The 12613-nt window shown below is 39.6% G+C and overlaps 1 protein-coding gene across 34 annotated transcripts in view; it reads left to right on the forward strand.

Annotated features, from left to right (window-relative positions):
* ESRRG (estrogen related receptor gamma) overlaps positions 1 to 9223 on the forward strand; it is a 618074-nt gene extending 608851 nt beyond the window's left edge. For all 34 annotated transcript variants that reach the window (XM_041722041.1, XM_041722042.1, XM_041722074.1 and 31 more), the window contains one exon: positions 5117 to 9223. In XM_041722041.1, the coding sequence (XP_041577975.1) occupies positions 5117 to 5361 (245 nt within the window). In that variant the 3' untranslated portion in view covers positions 5362 to 9223. The remainder of the gene's footprint in view (positions 1 to 5116) is intronic.
* Positions 9224 to 12613: the final 3390 nt, after the last annotated feature.

The following is a 12613-nucleotide window of genomic DNA, read 5'->3' on the forward strand; positions in this document are numbered from 1 at the left end:
AGAGAGAGCTCAAGAAGCAGGTATGGGTGGAGAGGGAGAATCTTAAGCAGGTGCTATGCCCAGTGCATAACCCAACACGGATCTCGATCTCGACCCTGAGATTGTGGCCTAAGCTGAAATCAAGAGTCAGATGCTTTACCAACTGAGCTACCCAGTCAGCCACCCAATCCTATTCAGTGGATTTCAGTCAATTGCAATTATAATCCTTTTGGAAAATCAAATTGTCCCATTTTCAGTCAGCGGGAATCTCTTCAGGTTGTCTTCTGGAATCTTTCTGAATGGCTTAGTAGTTGTAGATAGTACCCTTTAATCTAATATAAGATGTTTCATACTTATCTTAACTATTTCCTTGCTGAAGCCTGGAATCTAATTATTGCACATTATTGCATTCCTGGGTTTGGCCATCCTTCCTAGGCCTTCTCAGTGGAGAGAGCTAGGAACACACACAGTCCTGTTGTGTGTGTGTGTGTGCATGTGTGTGTTGGGGATACCTTGTCACTTAGTTTTGTTTGTAAGTGTTGTCTATGAGTTTTTAGTTTGGCCATCTAGTTGTTCTTTTCTCTATGTGCAGATTTGGAAAGATTAAATAATTTGCTACTACTGCCATCTTCCTAGAACCTAGTCTACCTATTTCTAAAGTTTATGACTGACACCATTTTTGGAAATTCAGGGTCAACTATCTATGTCAATCAAGAGCTAGTTTGCAGTTCTTCAGTACCCAGCCAATTGCAGCCAGGAGGATAGCTCTGTTAGATTCCTTATATATTGCATATAAAAATTTTAAGATCAAATTATCTTCTAGAAAATAGACTTTTGCTCACTTCTCTGTGTTTTCTATCATGTTGCATTTCATTCCTTTAGTGATTGGAGAGTCCCATCGGCTCACCCCGTATTACCCCTATTCATGTAGGCAATTTATAAACACTAAAGAAATCAACACTGGGTTCCTCTGAGTGTTGATTTATATTATGTGCTAGACTTGACTCTGAATGTGCTTTGTCAGTTCCACCCTCAAAATAAGATTTGGCACCATTGAGAAACTATTGTCAAGAATGAGCTACAAGTCCTAGAGACAGTTCCCAAACATTTGGGCATTCAGGAGTAGCTATGCCCATGCCCACAATAGTTAAAATATTTATCACAGAAAAAGGCAATATTTTATTTCAGGTAAAATACAAAAATGAGATATTTTGCAGTGGCTCTGAGTCTCACTGAATTTTGCAACTGTAGGTGTGTGAGGATATTTAGTTCTCTTCCCAAAATAAATGATCCGAACTAGACAAGTTCCTTTAGGATCCCACTTAACAGAATAAAGTATTGGAATTTAATGATAGGGTTCTATTTTATTATTAAGTGCTGAAATTTAATATGTAGGTGACAATATAGGCTTCATGCGAACACTGGTTATCTTTTGAAGTCTGGATTCTTCTGGAATAGAATACTCTTGTTGTTTGCAACCCTGGCTTGGCCATAGAAGCACCTAGATTTTTAAAAATACAGATGATGGCTTGGAGCTAGCTACAATTTTCTGATTAATAAGTCTGGGCTTGGGCCCAGACATCCTTGTTTTTAACCACTCACCCAGTATTTTTAATGTTATAGGCTCCCTGTGTCTACTTAGTTCATAAGCCTATGATTCCCATTATTAAGTTTCACTGGTTTTCATTAGCACAAATACTGGGACCATTTCCTTTAAAATATAAAGTGAAAAAGAAACCAGCTCCAACAACCAAAGCTAAATAATTACATAAATTAATGCCAGTTCTCTTGAGCCTGGCATAAATGTATAAATGTAGCCCAAAGAGCAAAACAGAGATTAAAGCCACAGAGCCAGAACTTGAACTAGGATCCCTAATGGAGATTAATATTTTCTTCAGCAGTCTGCCAGCTGAATCATGGTCTAATTAAATAGTTCAGATTTAGTGAGTTTGCATTTAAAGTATTAGCAGATCTGAGAATGGGTAAAGCTAAAATGAGTTAGAATCTTTTCTGTAAATGGGAAGTTAAATTATCATAGTAATTTGATTAAATCATTTTTAAATCTCTCAAGCTAAATCACAGCCTTTAAAGAATAGTTTGAAGTCTTAATTGCTGTTTGTGAGCATATCTCTCTGCTATTTGTTCTCGCCTCATTTCCTGGGACATCCTATAATATATCTCCTGCCGGGCAAGAGTAGTGGGGAAGGCAAGGCTTGGGGTGGGGGCTGAGGTGACTCTGCAGCTCACTTCAAGCGTTTAAAGATCTGCCATGGAGAAGAAGGACATTAATTCTGTATCCTTCCAATATTTAGAGAACCAGGACCAAAGGCTGGAAGTTGTAGACAGATTTGGAAAAATCTGAAGAGGACATTTCGAATAATTGGTCTGTCTCATAAAATAGAATGTTCTACATACATCTGGAAATGTCTTCATTAGCAATGTAGAGAAGATTCTTTTTTTTTTCTTTTTAAGATTTTAGTTATTTATTTGACACACAGAGAAAGAGAGTGCACAAGTAGGCATAGCAGCAGGCAGAGGGAGAAGCAGGCTCCTTGATGAGCAGAGAGCCCCATATGGGGCCTTGATCCCGGGACCCTGGGATCATAACCTGAGCCGAGCTGAAGGCAGACACTTCGACTGCCACCCAGGTACCCCCAGGAATATAGAGAAGATTCTTGATGAAGATGGAAGGTTGAATAAGATAGACTCAGAAGATCATTTTAACTCATTTTTTAAAAAATGACTATGCCAAGTGGTATGCATTCTAGCAGCATATTTTGATACAAAGAAACCTGAGTTAAACCTAATAACTCTGATGCAGCCGGTGCCAGGTGACTTCCTGGCAGCCAGGAGATGAAATGAGGCAGTGTTCAGAAAGGGCATATCGGAGGCCTTACCCGAAACGGATGTTTAATATATGGTCTATTTATTATATTTATTCCACTTTTCCTTTGGTTTGATGGGAAAGTAGTTTAAAGTTGTCTGTAAGGATGCAATTCCTCTTTCCCCATCCACTTATTCCTCTTTCCACTTTGAATACTTTGAGGCCCAGGATATTTGGTAAGTCCATCTTCTCTCCCTTTCCTTATGTGCAAGGTCAGTTTTTTGAAACCTGGATGCTCACCATAAGTGTGTGCCTGGGCCTACCATTTCCCCTTCAGACAGCATTTAACAGGAAAAATAGAAAAAAAAAAAAAAAAAGTTCAGTGCACGTTGTCATCTCCATGACAGGTTTCCCCTAACATTGCCAGTCCTTAGACATCTTTGGAAATGACGTGTGCTTGTTGCTATGAGAAGACACATAGGAAGTGGATGAGATTGTCGTGTGAAAGGAGCCGGAGTGGAGAGAGGCCTGGGGAGAAACAATCCACAGGGACAGGCTAGCTTCTGTGTTGGGAAATGACCCGAGTTTTGCTCCAGGGTACCACTGTCGACCTTAACAACCTGAAAGAATTCTTCTTGGCTCCACCAGGCAGGAGTAGAGTCGTATTCCAAGTGACTCAAAACTCTTTTTGAGAAATGTGTCCTTAACTATCTCGTGTAAACAGTGGTCAGTTTACCAAGGATGTGCTGAAAATGCTGAAATGATTTCAAAATGACAATGTAAAACAACAAAATGCAAAAAAACCTTTTAAACAGGTTCCTGGTTATGACTGTCAGCCTTCTAATTACGTTGCCATAATTTTTTTTTTTTTTTACCATATGTTTAGCCACTTGATTTTAAATTACATTTCCTCTCTCTTTTTGCACATGTGACCTGATATTTGAATTATAGGAAAGATTAGGCTAACTACATATATCTTAGAGCTCTGCATTCTCAGAGAAGGAGAATTATTAAACATGAAGAATCCCCCAAAGACTCCATTATGTGTAATTAACAGATAAACTGTCATCAGAATCAATAAAACGTGCTAAATGATTCAAACTTGTATATAATTAAGTGTCTGTTTTAGAGCTAGAGCAGTAACTTTTCTTTTTCCCCACATCTCACATTTCTCAAAAGAATAATTGTGGCAACCCTGTTAACCCTTTCTTTGCTCGATCAAATTAGATTTTTAAATTAGTCACTTAAGGGCAAAGTTCACCTTCACAAATGTGAAAAATATTTCAGAACTCGTTAATCTAAAGACTTCATTTGTTTTTCAGTACAGCAGACTAGATGAGGATGCTTTAATGAACTGTTAACAGTACACTGAAAATCTTGAAAGGATAAGCAATTTTTTGTGGTTTTTGGATAGTCTACACCTGAATGTAGTGTTAGATTTGGTTTCTTTATACAGAATTCTTAAAACCTTGGTCATCAGTTGTTGTTTTTTTGTTTGTTTGTTTTTTTCCTTTTGGGAAATAAGGGCTTTCTGAGGGCAAGATCATAATTTTATTTTATTTTATTTTATTTATTTTTAAGATCATAGTTTTAGACAATGTTACTTCCACACCACTTAGAATAATGCTTTTATTTTTTAAATTTTTTTAAAGGGGAGAGATTTTTTTAAGATTATTTATTTATTTATTTATTTGACAGAGAATGAGCCAGAGAGCAGGAGCAGGGGTGGGTGGGGGGGATGGCAGAGGGAGAGGGAGAAGCAGGCTCCCCACTGAGCATGGAGCCTTACTGGGATTCAAACCCAGGACCCCAGGATCATGACTTGAGCCGAAGGCAGATGCTTAACAGACTGAACCAGAATAATACTTTTAATAGGCGTCCTTCCATAATTGCTGGCTGAGTGAATAAACATATGAATAGGATAATGAATAGGGTGAATGAGATAATGAATAAAGTAACAGAGATTGTGATCTGATAAAAGAAAGTCTCTGATTGTTTCATCTTAGGAGGAAAAAAAAAAACAAAACAAAGCAAAACAAAAAAAAAAAAAGAAAGAAAAAAAACCCCACACTTTGAAATAATGGATTTTTTTTTGGGGGGGTAACTTCTGTGTTGGAAATCCATGGTGGAAGTCACCTGCTGGAGGGCAATTTAGAAAAAGGAAAAAAAAATAGAGGTTTCTGGAATCGTAAAATTCTCTGAGCAGATCACAAGGCTTAGAGAGCCCCGAGAGGCCCAAGAATAATATCGAGGTTCCCCCGAGTGGGCTTTGGTTCTTACTGACCCTGTTCTGTCTCCCGCTTTGTCGCGCAGACTCCATGCACATAGAGGACGTGGAGGCTGTTCAGAAGCTGCAGGATGTGTTGCACGAGGCGCTGCAGGATTACGAGGCGGGCCAGCACATGGAGGACCCGCGCAGGGCCGGCAAGATGCTGATGACGCTGCCGCTCCTGAGGCAGACCTCCACCAAGGCGGTGCAGCACTTCTACAACATCAAACTAGAAGGCAAAGTCCCCATGCACAAACTTTTTTTGGAAATGCTGGAGGCCAAGGTCTGACTACAGGCTTCCCGGGCCTTCCTAACCTGCACGCCGGAAAAGGGAAAACTAAACCCAAGAGCGATGTCGAAGAAACTTAGCGTTTAGTTACCAACATCAAAAATCAACGGACTGCACTGATCATTTAGCAGCAAGACTATGAAGCAGCTTTCAGATTCCTCCGAATCCTCCTGATGCGTTTCTTTCTCCCTTTTCTCATCTTCCTTCTGCCTTTCTTCCCTCCTTTCTTGTCCGCTTTATTGCTTTCTTTTCTCCCTCCCTGAGTCTTCCTCTCCCTCATTTCGTGGCTTCCTTCACTACTGCTTCCCTTTCTCCTTCACTCCCTCCTTCCCTCTTCTTCCTCCTCCTCGTCTCCTTCTCTTTCCTCCTCCTTCCCCTTTCTACTCAACTGAACATTTCTCTAGTTGTAAGGAAATTGTCCCCTGCCTTGCCTTGCCTTGTCTGTCCTTCCTTCCTTCCTTCCTTCCTTCCTTCCTTCCTTCCTTCCTTCCTTTCCTTTTTCTTCCTTCCTTCCTTCCTTCCTTCCTTCCTTCCTTCCTTCCTTCCTTCCTTTTATTTCTTCCTTCCTTCCTTTCCTTTCTTCCTTTCCCTTCTCCTTTCCTTTCCTTTCCCTCCCCCCTCCCTCCCTCCCTCCCTCCCTTCCTTCCTTCTGCTGCTGAACTTTTAAAAGAGGTCTCTAACCGAAGTGAGATGGAAGCCAGCCCTGCCAAAGGATGGAGATCCATAATATGGATACCAGTGAGCTTGTTGTGAACCATAACGTCCCCAATGACTAAGGAATCAAAGCGAGAACCAACGTACCTAAAAGTACAGCGCAACACAGACCAATTGACTTGAGTGCAGTATTAGATTTCACGGGAGCAGCCTCTAATTAGACAACTTCAGCAACGTGGCATCGGCTGCTTCTTATCATTGCTTTTCCATCTAGATCAGTTACAGCCATTTGATTCCTTAATTGTTTTTTCAAGTCTTCCAGGTATTTGTTAGTTTAGCTACTATGTAACTTTTTCAGGGAATAGTTTAAGCTTTATTCATTCATGCAATACTAAAGAGAAATAAGAATACTGCGATTTTGTGCTGGCTTTGAACACTTATGAACAATAATGAAGGACAAATGAATCCTGAAGGAAGATTTTTTAAAAAAAAATTGTTTTGTTTCTTCTTACAAATGGAGATTTTTTTGTACCAGCTTTACCACTTTTCAGCCATTTATTAATATGGGAATTTAACTTACTCAAGCAATAGTTGAAGGGAAGGTGCATATTATCACGGATGCAATTTATGTTGTGTGCCAGTCTGGTCCCAAACATCAATTTCTTAACATGAGCTCCAGTTTACCTAAATGTTCACTAACACAAAGGATTAGATTACACCTACAGTGACTCCGAGTAGTCACGCACGTAAAGCACTGCACATGGAGTACAGATCCGTAGAATGATCAGGAGTGCGCCTCTCTACCTGGGAGGCACAGTTGCCATATGATTTCTAGCTGCCATGGTGGTTAGGAATGAGATACTGCCTGTTTGCAAAGTTACAGACCTTGTCTCCGAAGGAGCTGTGAGCCAGTATTCATTTAAGAGGCAATAAGGCAAACGCCAGAATTTGAGAAAAAAAAAAAACACAAAAACAAACAAACAAACAAATCATCAAAGACAGCAGACGCCTGACCAAATTCTAAAACCTAATCTTTATGAGTTTATTCATTTAGGAATGTTTGTTTAAATTAATCTGCAGTTTTTACCAAGAGCTAAGCCAATAGGTGTGCTTCTCAACCAGTATTGTCACAGCAAGAAAGTCAGTCAGGTTCCAGACTGTTAAGAGGTGTAATCTAATGAAGAAATCAATTAGATGCCCCCGAAATCTACAGTCGCTGAATAACCAATAAACAGTAACCTCCATCAAATGCTATACCAATGGACCAGTGTTAGTAGCTGCTCTCTGTACTATGTGAACAGTCTTATTCTATGTACACAGATGTAATTAAAATTGTAATCCTAACAAACAAAAGAAATGTAGTTCAGCTTTTCAATGTTTCATGTTTGCTGTGCTTTTCTGAATTTTATGTTGCATTCAAAGACTGTTGTCTTGTTCTTCTTGTGGTGTTTGGATTCTTGTGGTGTGTGCTTTTAGACACAGGGTAGAATTAGAGACAATATTGGATGTACACTTCCTCAGGAGACTACAGTAGTATATTCTATTCCTTACCAGTAATAAGGTTCTTCCTAATAATAATTAAGAGATTGAAACTCCAAACAAGTACTCATTATGAACAGATACACATCAGAATCATAATAATATTTTCAAAACAAGGAATAATTTCTCTAATGGTTTATTATAGAATACCAATGTATAGCTTAGAAATAAAACTTTGAATATTTCAAGAATATAGATAAGTCTAATTTTTAAATGCTGTATATATATGGCTTTCACTCAATCATCTCTCAGATGTTGTTATTAACTAGCTCTGTGTTGTTGCAAAACTTTTTGGTGCGGACACGTTTCCAAAACTATTGCTACTTTGTGTGCTTTAAACAAAATACCTTGGGTTGATGTTTCATCAGCCTCGTGCTAGGAATACTGTGTATCTATCATTAGCTATATGGGACTATATCGTAGATTGTGGTTTCTCAGTAGAGAAGTGACTGTAGTGTGATTCTAGATAAATCATCATTAGCAATTCATTCAGATGGTCAATAACTTGAAATTTATAGCTGTGATAGGAGTTCAGAAATTGGCACATCCCTTTAAAAATAACAACAGAAAATACAACTCCTGGGAAAAAAAAAAAGGTGCTGATTCTATAAGATTATTTATATATGTAAGTATTTAAAAAGATTATTTTCCAGAAAGTTTGTGCAGGGTTTAAGTTGCTACTATCCAACCACACTATATATAAGTAAAATATATACAATATATACGTTGTTTTCACTGTATCACATTAAAGTACTTGGGCTTCAGAAGTCAGAGCCAACCAACTGAAAACCTGAGATGGAGATGGGTGCAAAGAATCAAGTACAAATTTTAGTTTTCAGTTTAAGTGACTCTTGGCATTACCGAGAACAAGGATCTCACAAATAGGAAACACAACTTAAAACGTAGATCTAAAAAAAGAACTGCACGGGCTTTAGGGTAAATGCTCATCTTAATTAAACCTCGCTCGAGGTAAGTTTTTTCGAGTTTCAAGCAAGACCATTTACTTAATGTGAAGTTTTGGAAAGTGAGGAAAGTGTATGTTTTCGCCATATGATTTTAAATTTTTATTTTGCTTCTTTTAGGTTTGTTCTTATTTAAAGCAATAGGATCGTGTGACTACCTGTAGTTACACTTGTGTTTCAATCAGATCAGATTGTTGTATTTATTCCACTATTTTGCATTTAAATGATAACATAAAAGATATGAAATATTTAAAACTGCTATTTTTCTTATAGAAGAGAAAATGGGTGTTGGTGATTGTATTTTAATTATTTAAGCGTCTCTGTTTACCTGCCTAGGAAAACATTTTATGGCAGTCTTATGTGCAAAGATCGTAAAAGGACAAAAAAAATTTAAACTGCTTATCATAATCCAGGAGTTGCATTATAGCCAGTAGTAAAAAGAATAATAATAATAATAAAACCATGTCTATAGCTGTAGATGGGCTTCACATCTGTAAAGCAATCAATTGTATATTTTTGTGATGTGTACCATACTGTGTGCTCCCGCAAATGTCCATTTGTGTAAATGTATTTATTTTATATTGTATATATTGTTAAATGCAAAAAGGAGATATGATTCTGTAACTCCAATCAGTTCAGATGTGTAACTCAAATTATTATGCCTTTCAGGATGATGGTAGAGCAATATTAAACAAGCTTCCACTTTTGATTGCTCTTTTGTATTGCGTTTCTTTTTGTTCCGCCCACTGAGGACCCGAATCAATAAACACTGCCCTTTGTTGCTTCCACGCAGACAGTATCTCCGAGTACCTATTCCCTAAAAATAAAGTAGGAGTTTAAATAAGAGCTATATAAAGGCTTGTCAGAATGAATTCGAGGGTGCTGAGAGACATTTTGCATATTTAAGAGTATGCAAAGTGTCTCATGGCACATTAGAATTCATTCTGACAAGCCTTTATATAGCTCTTATTTAAACTTAAAGCATCCCCACATCATCCTGCATTACTCAAAATCATCGCCTCTGTGTCAATGTCATAACAGAAAACTTTCCCCCTATTTTAAGATCGTATTAAAACCTGCTCGAGATACCTATTATTGCCCTCCCTCTGCAAGGAAGCCGAGGGCTTGAAGGAGCTCGGCAGCAGGCTGCAGGCTTCGCAGGCCGGATTTCCCTGGGGGAGTGGTGGGGGGGTCTGGGGGGGTCCGCAGGGGCGCTGGGAGATCCAAGTGCACAAGTAGGGGGAGCTGCCTTCCAATCCCAGAGGCTGAGCCAGCACTGCCCACCTGCCCAGGGCACGCGGCCTCTCCTCGCTTCTCTCCCTCCGACAGGTGACACTCGGGTCACCCCGGGTCAAGCAGCGCTTGCACCTGCTACCCCCTCCCCCCACCCCGGGGCATCACCACACCTCTGCCTACCTGGGGAGCCTCTTGGGGCTGCATCTGCTCACCGTGCCCCTCACCTGCCAGGGGTGGCCGGTTCTCCTCTGGTGACACACAGAGGCCTCTAAACACAAGGTGACTCAGGGGCCGGAGGTCACCTAAAGGACCCAGGTGCTGCAGCCAGCAGCCCCACTCGGCTTGGCCCTCCCTGTTCCAGGGTCCTCTGAGTGGCATCAGCTCAGCAGAGGTTCTTAGGTTCGGAGCTGCTTGGCTTTGGGTATTTTTCAAAGTCCTGGGGTGGAACTGACCCAATGCAAGATGCAAACCTAGCAGGAGAGAAAGCTGGCCTGGCATCTCCCAGGGATGTTCTCCTTTAAAGCTCTGTGCCAACGCTCTCAGGAACTCCAACGGCAGACTTCTCTTGCTGGCTTTTGGAATTCGGAATTATTTAAAAAAAAAAAAAGGAAAGAAAAGAAAGGGATAAAAAGAATGCTGAGTTATTACACGGAGCAACTTTTCCGCTACTGACATATTTATCAGAGACGCCTCAGGTGTCAAAGAAAATGAAACAGGATTTTGACCTTTCAGCATGTTCGTTTCTTGATATATAAACAATGAATAGGTCTGACAAATGGGTTATGTGTTTGTGTCAAGGGATCAGTTTTATTTTTACCTGTTTATAAATGACTTTTTGCTTTAAACTAGTGGTTCCCCCAACTAGGCCGCATATTGGAGTCACCTGAAGAGTGTTCAGAATGCCTGACGCTCATATGCCTACCCCACAGTGGACTGGGCCTTAGCTGTGGCCTAAGTTGTGGGGCTTTGGAATGGTTCAAAAGTTCATCTGGGTGTCATCGTGGCTCTGGCGGTAGGGCACCTGACCTTTTTTTTTTTAATATTTTATTTATTCATGAGGGACACAGGCAGAGGGAAAAGCAGGAGCCATGCAGGGAGCCTGACGTGGGACTCGATCCCAGGACTCCAGGATCACTCCATGGACCGAAGGCAGGTGCTAACCCACTGAGCCCCCAGGGATCCCAGGTGCCTGGCTCTTGAGCTCAGTTCTATGCCTTGAGCTCAGGGTCGTGGGTTCAAGCCCCATGTTGGGCTACCCACTGGGCGTAGAGCTTACTTAAAAAATTATATATATATATATATATAAGTATATATATATATACTTAATATATGCTTAAATATATCAACATATTACATACTTATATATATATACTTAAAATTATATATATAATCTTTAGCTGATTGTAATGTAAAGACATGAGGAAACGTACTTCAAATTTTTATGTTACACAAATAGACAAAGAATAGCCTTAAAATTTTCATACGTTGGCTCTGAATTTTTGTGAGAGTTTTAGACTGTTTTTTAAAATATCATGACAAACGGATTCAGCCTTGTTTTTAATCACAAGGCCAACGCAATGCACCTGGATTGTTTTGACCACCGCTTCTCCCCAACACCTTCCCACACACTGCCTGGTCCTCTCTTCCCATCCATCCTTCCCACAGTCACATGGGGGACACGTTCTATTTGATGATTCCCAAACCACATCTTCTGGTTTTGCCGCATCTAAAAGTGTGATACCTTCTTAAAAACTTGTGCAGACTTATCTTACAATCTCCTTTAAAAAAAAATCCTGCTGATTTGACCCTTCCATGTGCTTTCAATTGAATTTACATGTGGCTTACCTACCTGTTCTTCCCTACTCAAAAACAAAAGAGGAACAAAATTAGAACAAATTTTATTTCTCCGGATGACCTCTCTTACCTACATCTTCCAAGTCGCAGATTTAGGTAAGTAGGAAGTAGAAATGAGAACGGAGATAGAACATTTCACTCTTGGGCCTATGCAAAAACTTTAGGCACACTAGGCTTATTGTGAAATTTAATTTGTGATTACACCGTAGAAGACATCCATTTGAGCTTCTTGTTTCATCCATGATGGTTTACATATTGAATGGATAGCCCTACAGTCCAATGGATACTGAAGCGTGCCAATCAATGTTTCTGGCCCTTTCAAATCTGGAGGTCTAGCTCCTTGGGCCCCTTGGTAGTGTGGAAAGAACAAAATGAAACAAGTAGCAGCAGATTGATTGCCCACCTCATCTTATTATGAAACAAAACAGAAAAGAAAAGAATTTCAAAATATAATCCCCCTTTCCCAGGAGTATTTGTCTTGTTCTCCATGAAGTTAAAGGTCTGAAATAATGTGCCCATCAGGGGCTCAATGTTGCATGTCCATGCCAGTTGGTCCAAGGGCTTGTTATGATGGTAATGACCTGCTGAAACGTGAGCTTGGATTGCAACAATACAATTGCTACCAGCTCACCCGCTGGGAGAAATATTTTATTATTGTCAAATGTCCTCCATAGAGATTTGTTTTGCCTGTTCCTGTTTAAATTAAATTCAAAGCAGAACTGCATTACTATTTCTCTGGAGTATATTTGAGATAAACAACTAGTCTCAAAATTTAGGATTCCTGGCTAGCTCAAATTTGTTTATTAGCAGAAAAATTACAATAGGTGACACCATAGCTGCAGGAATATTATGATTGCAGCCTCAAGAGAGATTTACGTACTAAGTCCATGACCTAAAAAAAAAAGAGAACTCCTTTTTTCATTACAGATGCCAGCCAGATTAATAATTAACTATGCCGTCAATTGTACAACCTTAAAAAGAAAAGATATCCTTATACACTGCTGCAT

Source organism: Vulpes lagopus, chromosome 11, assembly GCF_018345385.1.
Source record: "Vulpes lagopus strain Blue_001 chromosome 11, ASM1834538v1, whole genome shotgun sequence".
In the NCBI taxonomy this organism is placed as follows: Eukaryota; Metazoa; Chordata; class Mammalia; order Carnivora; family Canidae; genus Vulpes; species Vulpes lagopus.